This window comes from Girardinichthys multiradiatus, chromosome 21, assembly GCF_021462225.1.
Source record: "Girardinichthys multiradiatus isolate DD_20200921_A chromosome 21, DD_fGirMul_XY1, whole genome shotgun sequence".
In the NCBI taxonomy this organism is placed as follows: domain Eukaryota; kingdom Metazoa; phylum Chordata; class Actinopteri; order Cyprinodontiformes; family Goodeidae; genus Girardinichthys; species Girardinichthys multiradiatus.
In genome coordinates, this window is record NC_061813.1 from 34,130,365 (window position 1) to 34,152,343 (window position 21,979).

The following is a 21,979-nucleotide window of genomic DNA, read 5'->3' on the forward strand; positions in this document are numbered from 1 at the left end:
ATTTGTCTGATTCATTTGGGACTAATCAAGAAATGGAAGCACGATTACGCCGAGAGGGCTTTCGACATTCTGAGATATTTTCAGAGAAATTACACTTTGAGTTCAAAATGGAGGCCTGCAAATTTAAGCAGTGATAAATGAAGGTTCTTGGAGGAGATATCTTTAGTAGGCAGGGATTTTAATGTTGACGTGGCAGGAAACTTTTCATGGAAAAGTTTAGTGACTTCTACTGTGGCGGATCCAAAAATGGAGTCAGCAGTTTTTATTCAAACCTCTCTCTGTTATGGAAAAGATGACGAATGCTGCAGCAGTCAGAGCAGATTTCTTGTGTCTGCCAATAAAAAAAAGCTTTGCTAATTAAATTCACCTACATTATATCTGGCTGGATACAGTTATTGGGGTTTACTGAAGTGCTCAATTGATAAATAACAATAGGATTAACTTGACGAGGTTCTTGCAAGCCGTGTGCCTTCATACCTGAGTTTTATCTGATTAACAAAAGCCGCAAATAGATTTTTATTTCTCGTGTTTTTATAACAATAAGGAAACATTTGGTCAATAAATCCTCTTCTTCTTTTTTATTCTTCTCTTCATCAGTGTAAGACTCTGTCTGAAGTCTGCGAGCACATCGTATGCGTATCATCGGACCCTCTGGTTTCCCAGTCTGCCCACCTTGAGCTGGTTCACCTCACAAACACCAAACCCTCTGAAGGCCTGGTACTGTCCTCCACTTGTCCTTCTGAGTTTGTGTTTTTGTCATCTAGATAGCTAAGCAAGAAATATTTTATATCATGTCACTCGCCTCTAAGTAAGAGCAATATGACACTACTACCGACAGCGCTGTAAAAAAAGTATGCACCTCCTAACAGATTTCCATTATTTTTGCTTTTTCGTCACAGTTAATTGTTTCAGATCAAACACATTTTAATATTGACAAAGATAACCTATGCAGGGGCTGCATGCTGGCGCAGTTGGTATTACTGTTGCCTTGCAGCAAGAAGGTTGTTGTGGATTTTCTTATCAAAGTGGGAGAGAAGACAACTCATTAACAAGAGAAAGACCGGAATAAGTTTATTCTAAGGCATACAGCATTTGAAGACCCTGTCACTGAACTTAGTCAGAGAAACAAAGCCCCGAACAGAATTTACAAACAGTATTTATACCAGTATGTGGATGTTATCTCAACTTAAAAGAGTTTGGAAATATAGCCCCTAGACCCCACCCCGGGTCAGAGGTAACAAGGTTATTTATGAGAACAACCCTCTACCATCCCTTGAGATACACCACTTCAGGGAGTGTTAACCATAAAACTCCCCTGATAATGAATTTATAGTCCATCTCCTCTTAAGTAATAAAACACAGAGGTCAGAGGGGAGTGAGGTAAAGGGAAGTTCAGAGCATCAAAAAGAATTTTCCATTACAAGGTCCTGGGTTCTTTCTACATGGAGTTTGCATGTTTTCCCGTTCATGCGTGGGTTCTCACCGGGTACTCCGGCTTCCTGCCACAGTCCAAAAACATGACTGTTAGGTTAATTGGTCTCTCTGAATTGACCTTTGGTGTGAATGAATGTGTGCATGGTTGTTTGTCCTGTGTGTCTCTGTGTTGTCCTGCGAAGGACTGGCGACCTCTTCGGGGTGTACCCCACCCGTAAACTGCTGGAGATAGGCACCAGCCTCCCCGTGACCCTCTATGGAAGAAGCAGGTATAGAAGATGGATGGATAATCTAAGTAAATAAAAAAACAAGGCTTCAAATGATGATTTCAATCATTAAAGGAAGATAGCGATGAAAATGTGAAAATATCCCACCCCTATCTGAAAATTAAATAGTCCAACCCACTTCCCTATTGTTAAATCATCATTTAAATGGGATTATACCTGTTTTTAGGGTTCAGTTTGATTAGATACAAACCAGGCGTGATTACTGCCTGACCTGTAGAATCAAGAAATTAATTAAATAGAACCTTTCTGACAGCATGAAGTAGGCTAAAAGATCTCAAAAATGAGCATCAGCCGATACAAAGAAATTCAGGAGCAGATGAGAAAAAGTTCTAAACATCTATCAGTCTGGATGGGATTATAGAGCCATTTCTGGGGCTTTGAATTATAGTGAGAACTGTTATTGAGAAATGGAAAAAACATTGTTGAACCTTCTCAGGAGAGGCCAGCCTACCAAAAAACAACATCTAAGGTGTGCGTTCTGATACATCTAATGTGAAGCTATCTCAGCATTTCAGAAAAAGAACATCATAGAGCCAGTCAGACATGGTGGTGTTGGTATGATGGTCTGGGGCTGCCTTTATTCTTTGGGACCTGGTCAGCCTACCATATTTGATGAAACCATAAATTCTGCTCCCTACTAGCAAGTAGCACACAAGTGCATATGGGCTTTGCAGTAGGACAATGACCCAAAGCAGACCATCAAGTCCATCTCTGCGAGACAAAATGTTCATTTGAAACTACATGCTGTAGTTGCTCAGGTTATCTGTGACTGATTTAAAATTTGCTTGATGATCTGAAACATTAAATGACACAAAAGCATAATAAAATAAAAAACTGTAAGGCAGCAAATACTTTTCCTTGGTGCTGTATCCAGATTAAATTCTGTCACAATGGTGGATTGAATGTCAGACTTTTAAATACCGTATTTTCCGCACTATAAGGCGCACTTAAAAACCATTAATTTTCTCAAAAAATGACAGTGCGCCTTGTAATCCGGAGCACCTTATATATGGATCAATTGGTTAATTGGTTGATCCATACTGGTTGTACACGGCGCTCTGTCAAAATGTTTCAGTACGACTGGTAAACTACAAAGCCGCGCCGCTTGCAGCATTATGGCTACCGTAGTCAGGGGCGTCGCCGAAGTAATAGCGGTAAACACCTGTACTGTGCTTAATCCTAGTCCAACACCACTTGTGTGTGTATAACGACCCCAAAATTGCACCTTTCAAGAGACACGCTTACGATGCTGAGTTCAAACTCAAGGCTGTCAGTCGAACATGGGAATAGAGCAGCAGCGAGAGAATTTAACAGTTAACACTACTATATTGTGAATGTACTAACGTTTGATTTAGTGCATCAAACTGTTTCTTTTACGTGTTTACTGAATCAGGGAAAAGTTCCCTTTCACGTTTTAACTAACGTTTGATTTCAACTTCATCTTCATAGACTCCAATGCATTCCTAACGTGTGGTTGGCTCTATTCAATATAATTCTATGTAGAGGAGACCTTACCATGAGAGTGAATGGAGTTATCAGAACGCTGGTTTGTAGTGTATTAATAAAGTTTGACTGACTGACTTATATGACTGTTTTGTTGACATTCTCTTTAGCACAGCTCCATCTAGTGGATGCATAACGCAACCCCAGTCAAACGTTTGACTGCAGTAGCTTCTATTCAATGCGCCTTATAATCCGGTGCGCCCTATATATGAAAACAGTTCTAAAATAGGCCATTCATTGAAGGTGCGCCTTATAATCCAGTGCGCCTTATAGTGCGGAAAATACGGTAATTAGATTTTTTTTTCTTTAAGGTTTTTTTTCCATTCAAAAATCAAGCTGTGCAACCCAACCACTTCAAGGAGAGGGTTTAAAATAAACCAGTAAAGAAATGCTGCCGACCCTTTTTTAAAAGAAAGTGGATGTGCTTTATTAGATGCAAACAGTTGTTTGCATAGCAAGCTCTTTCCTGTCACAACCAGCCTGCATAAATCAGCTTCAGTATTCCTATAGAAATTTCTCCAGACAAACAATATAGCTGAAACCCAAAATGTCAACAACCTGTCAAGAGCAGTTTCACTTTTCAGTGCAAAAATCTTTAAACTCTGCGCTGAAACCAACTTTGACAGAAAATGGCCCAGAAGAGGAAGAGGTTTGTTTTGCAAGGCAGATGTTCTGCAAAAGTTGGACTGATTAACTGAGTATTCTCTGCTTTCACTGAGTATCCGGTGCTGCAAATAAACCCCAACAGAAGAAGAAATTTAAGACTATGTGTTTAAATGTTAACAAATCTTCGCTATAAACTAATGTTTTGTTGGTGCAGAGAAACTAACTGGATGTTTGAGTCTTTTTATGGGTTGAAAAGTCTTTCCTGGAGACATTTGGGGACTTTTATTCAAAGAGAAAATCAACATTGAACCACCGTGGAGAACAGAACCAGCTGCTGCAACATTCTGTCTCGTCTGGGTTTTAAACTCCAGTTTGGTTTCTGTGGTTTCACCTTTTAATCTTTCACTTTTGTCCATCTGTCCATCAGGGGATGTACATCAAGTCCACCTATGACGGTCTCCATGTGATCACAGGAACCACTGAAGGGGTGAGAGGATTTTCTTGGGAGTGGATTCTCACCTCATCATGGGTTGTTAAAAATAAAATTCTGTTGTCAGCAAATCTGTCAACATCAGTTTCCACAACAGCCTATCATATTCCATATGGATGACTCTGCATGGCTCCCTGCTCTACGGCATCAATTATTTAAGTGGGGTTTGCTGTGAAACTTCCCAAAAAGTGTCAGATAGTGATCAATAAGCTCAGATGGATTATTAATCTTCTCCTTGTGTCTTCTGTGATTTTAGTCTCCGGCTGACCGCTGTAAGAAGATCCATGCAGGAGATGAAGTCATTCAAGTTAACCACCAGACTGTGGTAGGTTTATAATGAGTCTTCATTTTATGTGATAGACCAACACAAAGGTGGTGAATACATGTAAAAAGGGAGGGAAACGATGAAATCGGAAAAATGTCACCCGTAATTTTGTTCTTCCCCCTTTATTCTGTTAACCCTAAACTAAAACCGCTTATGTGGAATTCAATCTCTAAGTAATACAGCTCTGACGTTTGCTAGAAAACATTAGATAACAAACAGGGTAACTCTGCAGAAATCCACAGCTCAGGTGGGAGAATCTGTTGACAGGACAATCATTAATCACACACTACCTTTAGAAGAGTAACAATAAGAAAAAGTTATTGTTGAAAGTGAGTCAGAAGAACATGAGGAAGGAAGGAAAGGCGCAGAAGCTTTTGAGTGATATGTGAAGCACAATGTGTTGCAGGAACCTAACACTGGACTTCAGTGAAAACACAGTCCCTGCTGTGAAACATGGTGGTGGCAGAAGTTTTCTTAAACAGGGACAGGAAGCGCATCAGTTCATTTGTCCTTTTGTCCCTTTTTGTATGTCAGCCACCCAACCATCCGTTCTCTTTCCTACTTGTTGTGTTTTTTAAACTACCTTTGTAGAAATCCCTAAATTGAAATAAAAGTAAACAAAGGATGGAGAACTCTGGAAATGTTTGGAAAAGTTTGAAATTTTGACATGAGAATGTGTGGGAACGCTTAACTTGGAGAAATGTCACCCAAGACAGTCAAAATGTTTAGATCCAAGTAAGATAGAAAAAATATATAGATCTTTACAGTTTCACAGCGAAAAGGAGAGAGGCACATCCCCGGCAAACAAAAATCCCATGTTCATCTCATGTTGCTGCTGCCTGCTGCTGTTTCAGAGCCTGCATACTTTAAAAAAGCCATCTCTCTTTGATCACGAACGGGTCTCAGGTCAGCTCGGTAAGCCCAGGTATTACAAGGCTGCGAGTATCTCATCCCGGTGGGCAGTTTCATGTTTGTTGACAGTTTGTTTTCGTTCGCAGATGCGCTGCAGGCAAGAGGTGTAGGTGTGGCTTTTAGCACATGTTGAGTAAAAATGTAAAAAAGATGGATGATAAGCTGCCTTTGTTTTGGAAATGAGGCCAGGTTACATCACATGAAGCCTCTATAGATAGATTTACCGCCTCGCCACCTACTTGCTTCGCTCAGAAGCCTCAACAGGCAATCACGATGTGGACTGGATTCAAACTTCAGCCTGCATGCAAATGATCCTCAGTGGAACATAAATGAGTGAGCTTTTTTTCCTTACAGAGGATGATATTTCCAACATTGTTCTCTGACCCTCCATCCTCTCCGCTCTACAGGTGGGCTGGCAGTTACGCAACCTGGTCGGCTCACTGAGGGCTGATAAAGGCGTTGTGTCCCTGACCCTGAAGAAGCGTCCACAGAGCACGCTCAGCTCTGCCCCTGCGCTGCTGAAGAACATGCGCTGGAAACCCCTGGCTCTGCAGGTGGGACAGCCTCTACCTTTTATAGACTTTATTAAAGTGCCTTGCTGGCCCACATCGACTCCCCAAAGCATTCCTCCTCCCGCTCGGCCGCAGTCAAAGCGTGTAATTAGGTCACGAAGCTGTGGCTCAGCATGGGCTTCGCTAGCCGGCCGAATGGAGTAAATGGGAAGGAAAAACGAATGGCTTTCCACCCACATTCCCTGAGCTCAACTAATTGGGATATTTCCCCCACTAATTATCTCTAATTAGCAACACAAACATGAGGAAACAAGGAGGAAAAGTGTTCATTCATCAAAACTTGACTTACTTTTTGTATTTTTATCCACTATTACCTGGTACACTTTATTTAGAGTTATGCTTTTTGGACATGGCCATTAATTTAACATTGAAAGATTTCATTATTTTACATTTTACACTTATTGGCACTCCTGTTAAAGAAAGCCTTAAAATTATTTCAGCGTTTATTGCTGTGGCATAATATTACACAGAGAGGTTAATTTAAGTACATTTATTTAGTAGAGAAAAAATCCCTTTGTTAAGAAATAATTGGTTTTAACTAAATCCTTTGTGCCACAATTAGCAATGCTAACTATAAAATTAAAACAAATTTCAAATTAAAATCTAAATTAAATTTAACTGAATTTTTTTCATTTATTCTTTGCCTTTTTAAATACATAAGAGTGCAAGAAACAGTTGCTGTTTTCCCTGGGGCATAAGTATGATGCGATCTATTTCATAGCCACTATTTCAAATTGGAAAAACAAGCAAACATGCCTTTTGAGTTAGACAGAGGTGAGCTTCATAAGTCAGGAAATGGCTGCTAGAAAATATTCACCTAAACTTCCCCATATTAAACCACAGTGAGCATCGACTATATCTATGTTCCAGTGGGTTGTTTCCAAGTGGGTCTGACTACCTTTAAGTACGGTGGAGGGTGTGCAATGCTGTAGGCCTGTTTACCCCTTGTTTTTTTTAACTGCAGAGATAATTTTAACTTAATGTATATTGTGTTTGTGTCTTTTAGATTTTACACTATGTAAATAAAATTAACAGTACGTTCTTACGCTCCCAAAGGCCCCATCTACTTTGTTAGTGTATGAAACATGCAACGGATAAATGTGATGAAATGCATCTCTTGTCAGCTGTTATGTACAGTGGAGGACCTGTGATGCTGTGGGCCTGATTCTCTTTCAACAGCCCTGGAAAGATTAGAGCGCAGAATCTGATTTTTGCTGAAATTTGCTCTTTTTTCTGTAATCCAGCCAACCAGAAGCCCAGGCAGTGGCTCGGCCACGCCCTCAGGCACACCCACCAAGAGCTCCGCCCTCCAGGACCTCTACATCCCGCCTCCACCTGCTGAGCCCTACACTCCCAGGTACTTCCCCTGCATCTTTTAAAGTCAAACTATAGCCTTCCACATTCATATATCTTCTGATGAGCGTCTGCCTCTGGTGTTGCCATAGAGATGAGACAGGAGTCTTGTCTGGAGAAGAAGCGTCTCGTAACCACGGTGGCATCAGTGCTGCCAAGCGCTCTGAATCCCCAAACTCCTTTCTGGATCAAGAGTCTCACCGGCGAGAAGAGGAGGAGCCAGTGTACTGCACCACGCCCACATACGGTGCGTGAGTTTTACCCATAATGTGTCAGTACGAGTGAGGGGGAACGAGTTCAGGCTCATTCTGTTGATTTGATCCACTTAGAAAAACTGTTATGAGGGTGGAAATCCACTCAACAGACAGAAATGGAGCTTTTTAAAATGCAGGAAAATACTTACTTTACTTTTTTAAACAAAGTTTGTGCTTGCTGCAATTTTTCAAAAAAAATCTGTGTGGTGTTGAAGATATAAAGAAGCACAAAATGATGTTTTTTTTAGCCAAATTCATACAAATTACACTAGTGGCGATAATACTTTTCCAGCACTTTAGAACTAAATCTTCTGAATAAACAAGCGATTTGCAAAGCGAATAATGAGGATTTTTCATTCCAATGTGCACTAGCAGGCAGGCTGAGGCCCATCTCAATGCCTGTGGAGTGCAACTGGGTGGGCGACTACGAAGACCCAGCCAAGCTGAACAGAGAAACCCGCAGAGGTGAGTGCACGAGTGCTTTGTGTCTCCAGATGAGCAGGTTGGATATCAGTTAAACGTTCCCCTCTGCACGAATTATAAAGCGATCAGTGAATGTGTGGATTTGTGTGCCTCTTTTCTAATTCCCCGTCATTAGCATCACAGAGGAACCAAAGAAAAGCTGATGAGGAGCGAAGGAGGGAAAGAGACACAGAGATAGACAGCTGGCACAAAGGTAGAGGAAATGAGAGGCATCCATGAATGGAAAAAATAATAGAAGAATCAAAAAGAGAAGATGAGAACAGACAAAAAAAAGGAATAAAAAAGAGAAAGTTCTCTCTGACCTCCACCTGAATCACTCACACAGTTTCCATGGAGACGCTGACAGCTTCTCACTTTCCTCCGGCCGCTGCTTAGCAACCCTGGAAAGGACAGAAGGGACGAAACCGCAGAGGGAATGGAAACCTCAGTTTGGAAAGAAGGTGGAGACAAGTTTAAAAGGTGGCGCAGAGCTAACCACGTGAACAGCTGTAGTCATGACAAATTACACCACTGTTGTATATGGCTGGCATTTGTATAAGGTCAAACATGCTAAACTCAGGTTAATACACCTTATTATATGGTTTTTGAACTATATTTTACCTATTGGCAACTTGGCAAATCATGTTTGGCATGGCTTGCAACTTATATAAACTGGAACAGAAAATTTTGAAATAATAAACACTAAACAATAAACAGTTTTTTAGAGAGAGAGAGAGCTGAGGTGGGTCTAACACAAAACAAAGGATGACTGAAAAGCACCTAATGTTCAGTGTTAAGTACAGTAGAAGATCCGTGATGCTGCAGGCCCCTGCCTAACCTTGTTAGAGTGCAGGGCATTATGAACTCTGAAGGACATTTTCAATAAAAATCTGAAGGAAGCAGAAGAGAAGACCCTGGACTGTAGACAATCTAGACAGATTGTACAAACAATCAAAGATCCATCTCCCTGTAGGCTCCAACCTTGCAGAATAAAATAATTGTGTTTGCTGCAGCAGAATTTATTGTTACTTGCAGTAAAGACTTTTAATTGGTGTGTTTCTATATTTTTGCTGGCTTTGTTGCTGTATGCTCCTCTAAAACCCCACATGGCAGCGTTAAAAAGGGGTTGAAAGATGCATTTTTGGGATTAATGTCTTTCTCATCAAGAGCAGCTGCCTGGAGGGGATTTGTGCCTCTTTGTTTTTAGTGTAGCTGCTGACTGCAGTCTTTCTCATACCTGTTTACATCTTCACTGCATCGTCAATTCTTAGATAACAGAAAGAGGTGGCAGAAACGCTCCAAGAGTTTGGTTTTGAAAGCTACTGAAAGCAAATTTATCTGCTGCCCAGACAAAAATCTAAGTTCCTGCTTAGATGTGATCACAAAGAAGGCTTACTGATCTAATTTGACACCTGATTAATCAGCATGTATGTTCTGATTAAAGGTTAAAATTTGAATAACATGACCTTTTGGGACTCTTTTATTTTGTACCTTGTTGAATTAATCCAGAAAACCCAAACATATTCATCCTTGATAAACACAGAGTGAAAAGCAGAAGGCAAAGTAACAGAATGACACTGATGCTGAATATAGGACCAGAGAAGTTAAAGGTTTGGTGTTTTTTGTTTTACAGATGCCTCGTTGATGCGTTACGTGGGACTGTCCACTGGGGATGAGCGGACCGTCTCTGAGGACTACTCCTCCCACACGGCTCGTCCAAATAAGCGATCCAATGACATGGCCAAGCGTGCTAAGAGGCGGAGCCACCACAGCCAAAGCCCCTCCCACTATCTTCTCCAGACGAATCAGAGGGAATCGCCTCCCCGAGACCAAACGTCCATGTATCATGTAAATCTGCTCTTCCGCTTTTTGCCATATTTCTTTGTCTTTTTTGTGTTACTTTTGAATTACTCATTCAGGGTTTCATTGTTTGCATCTTTGCTGCTTTGTTCTTGATGAGCTCCTATTTTCTGAACCTTACACATAAATCACTCCACAAACACAAAGTCTAACACTTAAATATTTTTGATCATCAAAGAAATGTTATTATTAATGCAAGAAGCAAGAAAATGTGAGTAAATAGAAATTGTAGTTTTTAAATCAGAATTTAATTTATTGGGGTAGAAAAGCTATCCAACCAACATGGTTTAGAGTTCATACTAAAATCTACCATAGACTGGTAGATTTTTTAGTATTCGTTCAGTCACAGCAGATGGCTGCTCAAACTGAGCCTGGTTCTGCTCGTGGGTTCCTCTTGTCTAAAGAGAGTTGTTCCTTTGCAATTTTGCTTTATGCTTGGTCAGGAGGAGGAATATCTGCAAACCTAATGCCTTGATGCAACTGGCTGGACTTATTTTACCATTTGGCATAATAAACTGAATTTCACTGCAATGTTTTATAACTAGACTGAAAATGCAAAATATGTAACTGAATGTGAACCTAGGCTGTTTGTAGTTCTGATCAGCTTATCCATGTCCACCAGTCTTCAAAGGGTAGTTGACTTAGGAATTGACCTATGATCACATTCTCTCTATTACATTTAAAACATGGTTAGTATGCGCCGCCTTCTTTATTTGTTACTTTTGTAGAAAGGGGTCAGAATGTGGCGATGCCTAGCCTTTCCAGGAAGGATAGTGTCGGGTAAAACTCCTTCCCACAGTCAACGCTGACCTAATCCCTCAGTCCACAGGAAACCACGGCAGGTGTGAGGATAAAACCCAGACAAACACAAAACAGACCCATGAAAGCTGTAGTTAACGTAAACATTTAAAAAAGAAATTAGGTAAAAATAAACTAATAGCAAAAACCAACAGAGAAATAATGAATACTATTTTTACTGGCATGCTCGAATGACCAGCCGATGACATGGATCACTCTGACAAGTTTTCCCTTTTGATCTAACTTGAGCTTGTTGCCTGTATAGTTTGCATTGTAAGGTATGGGGTTTAGATGTCTGACACCCTAAAGTTAAATACTATGCATGCTCAATACATTGGTAATGTTTGATTCTCAACACTGTCCCCACTCCCCCAGAAGCTTTAAACCCTTTTTGCAGAAAGAAATCCTGTCATCATTGTTTGACCAAAAGACGATCCAGTCTAGAAAGGAATAAGGTGGTTAGAAAAACATAGGAAACTTATGTTTGATTGCCTCACAAAGTGACTTTCAAAGTTTCCAGCAGAGAAATTAGTTGGCATATTTTGGTAAAATATCTTATTTTTTAATTCAGTTAAAGCTCTGAATCACATTAATGTCAGACTTCCCAATAAATCAGCTTTTTAGGTACGTCAAAGTTATCATGTCATATAATTATTTATTATAAGTAATAATAATATTACCTCAGAAATACTTTGAGTGAGTTCAGCTTCAAGCTGGTTGTTTAGATACGTCAAACATTACACTGTGTCTACCGAGAGTCCAATCATTGTCTCATAAGAATCAAAACAATCAAAATTTAATAAAAGGTTTGTTTACCATGTATTGTTTTCCTTGTTTTAAATAGTAGTCAAGAAGCAAATTTTTTCCCCGCATTTAAATTTTTTTTATTTAGATCAGTTTTACTAGCCACACCCAGACCTGATTACTGCCAGACCTTTATGAATCCATAAACCACCTAAATAGAACCTGTGTGACAACATGAAGTAGGCCAAATTGCTTTCAGAAAGCATCACATCTTGCTTCAATCTACACAAATTCAAGAGCAGATAAGAAAAAAATGTCCTAGACATGTTTTAGTCTCCAAAGGGTTACAAAACCATTCCCAAGGCTTCAGGATGCCAGTAAACAACAGTGAGAGCCATTTTGCACCCATGGAGATAACACAGATCAGTGGTAAACTGTTCCAGAAGTGGATAGTCTACCAGAATTACTCCAAGAACACGTTGACTCATCCAGGAGGTCAAAAAATAACCCAGAACAACATCTAAAGCACTGCAGACCTAACTTGCCTCAGTTAAGATCAGTTATCATTAATCAACAAGAAGAAAAAGACAAAAAGAAAACTAAGGCTTGTCTCACATTTACCAAAAAACATTCATTGATCCCCTAGACTTCTGAGAAATCCTGTGGACTGACAAGACCAAAGTGGACATTTCTGGAAGGCAGTGTTGGTCTTTGAACGTTGTACCAACAGTCGGACCTGGCGGTAGTATGATGGTCTGGGGCTGATTTTCTTTGTCAGGACCTGGATGACTTGGATGAGTCTCTAGCAGAAAACCCTGAAAGAGAATGTCCAGCCATCAATTGGTACCCTTTAGTTCAATAACACTTGGATTATGCAGCAGAGCAATGATCTTGAAGCACAATGGAGGTTTTGGAGTGGTCCAGGCAAAGTCTGGACTTTAGTCAAATTGAGATGCTGTAGCATGACCTTGAACAAGCTATTCAGGCTCGAGAATCCTCCAATGGGTCCAATTTCTGTCTTCTGCCAGCAGAGACTGATATAAAGTGGACCAGTTCTGAACTCTTGGATTATTTCTACAGTTAATGGTGTCAGCATTGTGCACAGATACACAAATACAACTGCACACTGTGGATCCAAACCATCCTCAGCCCTCAAACGTCTCCTTCTAATTCCTTTCATTATGAACTGAACAGTCAATCTCCAACATTTCTGACAGACATTTGAGCTTTGACCACAACAGAAAGGCGCTCCAGTGAAGTATTATTCTGGCAGGTGCTGACTCATTATTACCCCCCGTCACTTTAATGGCATGTGATGGCCCCGTCTGTCTGTCTGAGCTGTGCGCTCCCTGGTCCATATTGGCAGGTTTGGCCGGCGGTGACCTTTCCATCTTGTCAAACATCTGCATGTTTTGTCCCTGGATTGTGCCTGTGTTGCAGCAGCAGCGGTGTGTGTGTGTGTGTGTGTGTTTATGTGTTTATGCAGCAGGCGTGATGATCTGATGGCAGATGGCGTGTCGGTGGGAGTGGGAGGGCTTTGTCATCTGTCCCACTGAACCTGGGGCTGTGAGTGGCTGAGCTCCGGCTCCTGAGATGTGTAATACTGTGACATCAGAGCTGGTCTGTTTCCCCATCTGATCCGTCCAGAGATTGAATCTAAACATGATGGTCAGGATTGTGAGGATGTGCTAAAAAATTAGCCCACTTTGTATTCAGAAACATTTGTCACTCACGTTAATTTACAAATAAATAAAACAAACCTTTAACACAATCTGTATAATGTATGTATGGCTGGCAATTAAAGCATTTAATCAATACCCAGGCCTCTTACTGTGAACTATATTCTTACTAATCAGAAGTCAAATTAAAGACATGCAAAGGATGATCTGTAACAGTCAAAATTAACACGTTAATAAGAATGAAAATAACATTCATGGTTTTACCAGATAGCTATTGCAGACATTCTTAAATAAAAACCAACAATTTAAATATCCAGAGGACCTTTGAAGCTTTTGGGGCAATTGAGCTCCAGATGTTCGGATATTTTATTCAACCAGTCAGCAATACAAATTTTAGATGTTTAATATACAATTTGTGTGAACATAAACTCTCATTTTAGGCATCTCCAATGCATTTGTTGGTACATATAATTTTTATGTAACTCAAACATTAGCATTGTAGATATCTGGTATTCCAAAGTTTCACCGTAAGTATTAAATTTCATTTGGAACTAGAAACCCAAAACACCATGATGAGAGAAGTGGCTTCACTTGTCTTTGGAAGAATAATAAGTACCACTGGATATCTGAATATTAATTTCAACTTATTATCTTAGAAGTTTGGCTTTATTGCATCTGTTAGTTGGCCTATGAATAATAAACAGAATGACTTAAAGGGAAAATGATGAGGAAAGGAAATGAAAGGTTTACAAAAAAAATATCCTTTGAATAATTAATTTCAAGCCAAAGGCCTACTTTAGCTCGGTAGTCTCAAGAAGAATTTCATTTAATATAAGTCTTTTCCAGATCTATGAGTATAGAAAAAGAAAATATAGAATATGAGCAGACTTTATTCCTTACGATATTATCCATTCATCTATTCATTCATCCACGGTCCTACTGGGTTTGTGTCATCCATCCATCCGTCCGTCCGTCCGTTCCATTCATGGTCAGAAGTCATTAAACTGTACAGCATTTGGGCTTGAAAGAAATATAGACACCCTGTTTTTAACAACTATATGTAAAGTATGTAAGCAAGGAAGTCAGTAATGCTGTAAATAGTGAAATGAGTCACATTAAGTCTGGGAAATCTGCAAGAATCCTTTGAAAAGTGTCATACTGAATTTTGCTCTTTAAAGGAAAATATTAAGGTAAGGTAGGTAAGGTAAGTTTATTTATATAGCGCTTTTCAGCAACGAGACACTCAAAGCGCTGCTATTAGTAAAAACATATGCAAGAAAACATCTGCAACCTCTACCTTGCATGCAAGATCGTACCAATGTGTCTTTTAGTAAATGTCCACATTAAAACTTTGACCTATTTTGTGAACTTTGAGCAACGTCAACAGAGAAGTTAGAAAAACATATATTTTAAGTATTCCTGGGAATGTTTTCAGCCATTTATCTCCAATATTCATAATGTCTTTTATTTCAGATCTCTAAATGTGCTGTACAGCATGACACACTTAAACTACATTTAATTATGTTTAATTTCAAAAATCGATCAGTCTCATAAATCACTAAACCTTTCTGAAGAAGTAAATACTTGCTTTTAAGGTTCAATCTGTGTTACTTATTAAAATAAGAAAGGAGAAGCATCTGGCATATTTTTTGGGATTCAAAGTGCACTTACAATCAGTGGCAATAATAAACAAAGTAATTTCCTCCTCGCGTTTTTTAGATCTTTGGATGCCCTCTGTCAGGTTATGAATTTACTTTGACTAGGCCGTTGGCCTTCCGAGGTCATTTGGGGATGATCTAGAGAAAAAACGATTAAAGTGGGTCAAGGTTCAAACCAGAGAACCATTCGCTAAGCAACAAAACCATCTTTAAGGTTTAATCATAAATAAACGCTACCAGCTGGATAAAACCATACATTACACACACTAGTCTTTTTAGTTCTTTTTTTTATGGTTAAAAGCTTTATATTGAGTAACAACATTATTTTCACCTGTAGGTCATATATTTGAAATGAAAGACATCTGCACCATATCAGTCTTCTATATTATTCCAATCTGTAGCCTCTGTCTGTCCCTCTGTTGTCACTTTAGAAAATAACTGATAATATCTGGGTGTTCCTCCACAATGGTCAGCTGTTCTTTATTTATGGAGCTCCTCCTGGGCTCTGTTTCCCTCTCACTTCCTTCATCACCTGGACGTCCTATTGTGGCACCAGTACGCCACCTCTCAACCCTCCGTTCTATGTTTAGACGTGTGAAAGCAGCTCGCTCTGACTCCTCCACCCCTGACTGTTTGTGTTTATGTGTGAGAGGATGTAATAAGAGATTTTATGTTTTTCGTTGTGTCTGTTTGTCTTCAGCCTCCTCTTCTTGTGTCTTGCTGCCTCTAAGATCTGTCATCTTTTATATCCCAGGATTCACTGCAGCAAACAAAGGCCACTGATCCGTCCTGACAGCATGCTCTGTCTCTGTCTCGCTCTTCTTTCCTTAGACATACCAGCAGTCGTCCTCTTTGCAGTCGAAGAACAGGAAGAAGAATAAAGGTAAGCAGGCTCGGCACCTTCTCGACCTGAACCGAGGCTGCCAGTTGTGGTCACTCATAGAGGAATAGTTTATTTTCAGGTCAGGAATTTGCGGATAAGATTTATTATGTCTTTAAGAAACTCCTGCTTTATTCCTGGAAGCTGTTTGCTTGTTTACAGGACGATCCTCCATTTGCCACGTCGGATTAAATCATGTTGTAGTTACTGGGAAACCAGTGGGTTTGCTATTGTTTAGTTCCTGGACCAGTCTAACGTGCAACAGGCTGATAATGTATTTCTCTTTATTTAAACACTGCAGCAACAGTTTCACTAAACATGTGAAGCTGAAATGAAAAAAAATTATTTATTTCTGCAGCTTTCACTACATTTTTTTTCATGCGGCAGCCGTATTGGGTTTTGTGGTCAGGGTTGGTGAGAAACCTCGTTTAAAATTTTATGTCTCACTGGGAATTCCAACTTCGGGGTGATTTTAGTCAAAGTGAGCTTGGAAATCCCTGCAGTCAAGTATAAATAAGTCACACCATGAATGAAAACTTACTTTAATCCAGTCTATGGTGTCCTCAAGCACCAAAAACGTTGTAGGCACAAAATGTATTAGGCATAGTCTGATATGTATTTCTCACTATGTAATAATGGTGTGCAAAAATGCTGTTTTATACATTGTAGTATCTGTATACAATACATACAGTTAAAACCAGATATAATCAAACACACTGTCTGACATAAAATTAATAAACTTTGGGCTAAATGCCAGAACAATTGGATGATTTAAATTTTTTTTTTACTTTAACTTCTCTAGTATTTGGAAGAATTACTTTTTAAACGTTATAACTTGGGTCAAACGTTTCTTCCACCATCTTCTCGCTGTAGTTTGGGTCTGCCTTGCTAAAACAAACCTTTTCTTACCTGCCTACAAGTATCTATGCAACTGAGATCAGGGGTTTCTGATGGCTACTCCAAAACATTGGCTTTGTTGTCCTTTTTGTAACTAATTTGGTGGTATACATAGTCATTGTCCATTTGGAAGACTAATTTGTGTTCAACATTGTGTCCTGGCTAAGGTCCTCAGGTGTTACTTCAGTATTTTCTCATTATGTTCTTTCTTCTATTTTGTGAAGTTCACCAGTCCCACCTTTAACAAAAGACCCCCACAGATGGTGCCACTATCTCACAGTTTGAATGATGTTGTCAGGTTTGCAAGCTTAGCCTTTTGTCCTGAATGTAACAATCGTCTTTATGGAAAAACACTTCAGTTTTAGTGTCATCAGAATACAGGACATGTCTCCAAACATTAAAGGCTTTGTCCCCACTTCAATCCAGCTTTCTATGTTACCTTTGGAGTCATGGCTTCCACCTTGATGAGCGGCCTTTAAGCCCATTCATATAGGAACAGGGGTAACACTCTCTTACCAGCTTCAGCCAGGAAGTTCACAAGCTCTTTTGCTGTTGTTCTGAGGTTGATGCACATGTTTCACATCAAGCTACGATCATCTCTGATGACATCACCTCTCTCCTTTCTGAACGGTATGATGGCTGGATGTTCCCTTTGTGTTTAGACTTGCATATGTGGCTATTTCAGGCATTCCAAAAATTGTGCCCAAGGATACACCGCAGTTGTGCAGGTCAGTAGATCTTGCCCGATTACTTTTGATTTTTCAATAATCTAATAAAAGTAAGTTGTGTGTCTGAGGTGTTGCTGTAAAATACATTCACAGGTGTGACTCCATTTAGCCCAAATGTTGTGAAGCTATGACATCATTATGTGGTCTTTTCTAAACTGCAAAAAGCACAGTTATCTTAGTGTATATTTGCGAAAATATCTCTTTCACATTTTTTATTTATTATTTTCATTTAACAAATGTCCCAATAAGGATTTATTCTCTTGACGGTCCCAAACAGGTTCTGCAGGTCAGCCTCAATATGCTGTCCTGAACCAAGGTTAGCTAAGGTAATAAAGGTACTGTAATGTTCTGAAAATGCATCATGTAATAGGTTCATTGTTTTTTTGTTTGTTTATAACATATATTTGCCTCGGCACATACAGCTACTGTCACAAATGAATTTAGGTCTGCACCTGCTGATGATGTTTTCATCTTCAGCAGTTAGCTTCAGTGCTAGGCTAATGTTAGCTTGTTTATATTTTCATATGAATCATTTGTAATTGGCTCGTAAGTACATTGTCTTTCTTGTAAGCACAGGAAAAGCATAGTCGGCATCCTTCAGCGAGCTAACCATCTTTGTTGAACAACAGGTGGGGGAGGGGCAGCGTTGTTTTACTCTGCTCCTTTCAAATGAAACCTTCAGCATTTTTTTATTTAAACCAAAGGAACAACAGAAAACTTTAGAGGTTTTGAAAACAGGACTGTCATGTATAGTTTAATATCTAAATGTGCAACAATTTAGGTCTGTAAGTTTAAACTTCCATAGTAAAATTAACCAAAGGGACGTTTTGGCAACACAGGACCATGGGTCCTTTTCCGTGGCCTCAGCCTGATGTTCAGTCTGGCAATGATGCCAAAATAAGGTCCAGGGCAGACACTGGATCTGCTCCATCTTTAGATTTGCCTATAAAGTAATGTTTCCATTGTGCCACAGACAAGGAAGATCTCATTATGAGAGCATTCAGCAGTGCAATTGAATGGCACTTGGTATCTCTGTTATTTCTGTTAATTTGATCTACTTTTTCAAAATAAAGCTCTTTGTTAACATTTTTCCATATATTTCTTGTTTTCACTCTGACATAAGTGCTTTTGCCTCTTTGACAAACTTTCCACACAATCGTAGATCAACATGTTGGAAGATTTTCATTTTTTTTCTCCACAGTCCCATCACTTGTTCTGCCATCTGCTGTTGTGAGAAAGTCGAAAGCTTTAGCTCCATCTGCACACGTCTCTGTTTGTTTACAGCAATTAAACCAATGTTTCTAAAATAATCTGATATTATTAATTAACTGATTACTTTAAATAGCTAATTTATCAAAATATTAGTAATTAGTAAAACATAGTGGGTTCTTTTGTGAGCATTGTGATAGCATTAGTTAATGACCTGAGGTGGTTGAACACAATGAGGACAATCACTATTTGAGAGCACTTCTATGTGTTTAAAAAAATATTACCCTTTCATTCAGGAATATAAATGGTTAATTATGTCTAAGCTGAAAACCTTTTCACATTGCATGCTGGAGCTTTGTTTTTTGTGTCACCACTTTAGAAGAGAGTTGTTTCCTTTAGAAATAGGCTGCCAAAGAGGTAAATGGAATACTGGATTACGGTCCTCGTTAAAAAGACATTTCATGCAGAGCAGAAGAAGTTTCTTTGTGAGCCTCACCTGGAAGCCAAATTTGCTCCAGTTATCTTTAATAAGAAGCTCACTGTGAACACTGTTGCAGCACTTTTAAGCCAGAAAGAAAAGCACCGCTTTTATTAAGCACTTCTTACCAACCACTTCTAAAACACTCGGATCAGGAGGCTGAGCTCGTGGAAAAAGCTGTTTCTACATTAGCATGTGGCGCCAGAGGGTGGGTAAAGTTTTATCATCCGGGGGTTCGTATGCTAAAAAAGGAAAATCTTCAGTTTCTCTAACCTGGTACCTAAAGAACAAGCCTTCTTGACACGTGTCTCTCTCTGCTTAGCATTGCCATGTGCATCTAGCCTTCTCTCAGTTACAGGGGTCATGCTTTGCATTTTGATCCAAAATGGCCAAAAACATAAAAATCTGCCTGTATTCAACAACTGGGAGGAGAAGAAGAGTCTAAAGAGGAAGTGGATCCCTAATACAGAGATTGGCCTCATAAGTGCAACTTATAAGTCTATCAAACATTTGACATTAATGATTTCCTCTGTGTTTTTATTCATTTGTGCATATGCTGATAAAAACTGATCCTGTTACATGGGGATGTAACAGTTCACAAGCGGCCACCCAAAATAGCCAGCATGGGTGCGCGTATCGCACGTGTCGCCTTGCATATGAACAGAAACGGCAACCATAAATCCTGTCTGTCTTCGTCTTTTAATGCTAGGTGAAGTGACCTGTCAGTCACCTTGTGTAGCACCCAGGGTGTCCAATCAGGTTCCAGATGGGACCAATACTACCCTGGCCACCCCTATAGCTCCGCCTCTGTGCGTTTTCTGAAATCTAGTATGTTGAGTGACATAAAATAAAAAGAGTGAACACTTATACAATGCTGTGAAAATGGATTTCTTATGTTTTAGCTATTTTATCACACTTAAATGTTTTGTATCAGTAAATACATTTTAATATCAGACCACGAGAACCTGAATAAATACAAAGTGCAGTTTTCAAAACTGATTTTATTTATTAAGGGGGAAAAAAGCTGTACAAACCAATCTGACCTATGCGAAAAAATGCCCCCTAAAACTATTAATTTGTCTAATGCCTGGTGGCAACAACTGTTATCAAGCTTTTGTGATACCTGGTAATTAGATTTTTACATGACTGTGCAGATATCTTGACCCACGGTCTGTTTATGGTCATGCTACAGCATCTCAATAAATTTGAGTCTGGACTAGGCTTTTCTTTTTAGCAAGGTTAATGTTCTGCTGCATAACCCAGGTCAGCTTGAGCCACAAACTGATGGCCTGACATTTTCCTTCAGAATTTTCTGATAGACATAAGAATTCATAGTTCCATAAATAACTGTAAGTTGTCCAGGCCCAGAAGACGTTTGGCAGACCCAGACCATCATACTACCACTGCCGTATTTGGCTGTTGGGATGATGTTTTTTTCCTGAAATTCTGTGTTAGATGTAACGGGATGCACACAAGTATAAAAAAGATAAACTTTTGTCTCATCAATCCAAAGAATTTTGTCCCTAAATTCGTCGAACTCGACACGTTTTTTGCTAAATGTGAGATGGTCCGTTGTTTGTATTCGTTCAGCAGTGGATCTTGTATTGGAATTCTCCATGAATGGCATTTTTGCCTAGTATCTCTTTCTTTTTTTTAAAATCATGAACTTTGGTCTTTACCGAGGCAGGTGAGATCTGTATAGCTTTAGATGTTGTTCTGGGTTCTTTGTGAACTCCTGGATGAGTTGTTGTTAAAGAAAATTTTAGTGCCTTGCCTTGTTTTCTACTTGATACTTGGCAGGACCTGATAAAAGTATTCAGACCCTTTCTGTGTTGTTCTAACTTCATCCATGGCAAGGGTTAGGACAGATGGTTCTGTTTAGTCTTAGAGAGATGGCTCCTCCGTCTTCTCCAGAGCACTTACATGAGATAGCATGTATGCCACACTGTACGGTTCAATTTCCGTTGTAAACATGTCTAGGAGAGAATTACAACAGCTTTCACCTTATCAGCCTCCCCTGTGACTCTGGGTCCCATGAGAATCACCTTGAAAGCTGTTATAAGGAGAACTTTTTCTTTGTCTAGTCTGGATGATTTGGCAGCACTCCTGAGCACATGTCCAATGCTGTACAAATATTTCTCTCTTGCAAGATTTTAATAAAGCTGATTCTGAGTGACAATCATTGGTCCCTGTCTTGGTAAAATGTGTTTTTTTCTACAACAGTTTTTCTCCTGTTCTTGAATATTTTTTTTTTTTTCCAGTTAAAGCAATAAGTTGCTTTTTGAGATATTTTAGCCTATTTCATGCAGTCAGACAGGTTCTACTGAAATGATTTCTTGATTCTACAAGTCAGGCAGCATTCAGGTCCGGGTCAGGAAAGTAAAACCTCCCATAGGGCCATGTTGGTTTGAATATCTCTATGATTTATGTCATTTAGGTAAAAAAGCTTAAAGAGAAGAAGTGTTTAGGAGGGAAAATAACATTCTACAGCACTGTTGTTCTAGCAGCTTCAGGAGAATGTCCTGCAACTCTGTGTTTTCAGAGTTCTTCCTTTCTTCCAGTTTTGGTTTTATCATCTCTGTGTTCATAAACATCGTCCCCTTGGGTTTCCTTTGTCTCATTGCAGGGAGAAGTCTGGCCTCGCTGAGTCGGAGGCGTGTTTCCTGCAAGGCGCTCGGTAGAGGAGACTGCGAGGGCTGGCTGTGGAGAAAGAGGGATGCCAAAGGTTACTTCTCTCAGAAATGGAAGAAGTACTGGTTTGTGCTGAAAGACAACTGCTTGTACTGGTACATCAATGAGGAGGTGCGGAGTTTGTCAGTTAAAACTTTGTTTTTCTTTCACGTGCTTGGG

At 39.6% G+C, this 21,979-nt stretch overlaps 1 protein-coding gene across 2 annotated transcripts in view; it reads left to right on the plus strand.

Moving 5' to 3' along the window:
* The window catches only part of cnksr2a (connector enhancer of kinase suppressor of Ras 2a), an 83,095-nt gene that overhangs the window by 44,477 nt on the left and 16,639 nt on the right, over positions 1–21,979 (plus strand). Inside the window, exons 6-15 of one of the 2 annotated variants that reach the window (XM_047350590.1) lie at positions 598–717; positions 4,258–4,317; positions 4,577–4,645; positions 5,965–6,111; positions 7,374–7,486; positions 7,575–7,729; positions 8,109–8,201; positions 9,832–10,046; positions 15,769–15,820; positions 21,756–21,931. In XM_047350590.1, the coding sequence (XP_047206546.1) occupies positions 598–717; positions 4,258–4,317; positions 4,577–4,645; positions 5,965–6,111; positions 7,374–7,486; positions 7,575–7,729; positions 8,109–8,201; positions 9,832–10,046; positions 15,769–15,820; positions 21,756–21,931 (1,200 nt within the window). The remainder of the gene's footprint in view (positions 1–597; positions 718–4,257; positions 4,318–4,576; positions 4,646–5,964; positions 6,112–7,373; positions 7,487–7,574; positions 7,730–8,108; positions 8,202–9,831; positions 10,047–15,768; positions 15,821–21,755; positions 21,932–21,979) is intronic. The other variant, XM_047350591.1, reaches the window with a different exon arrangement.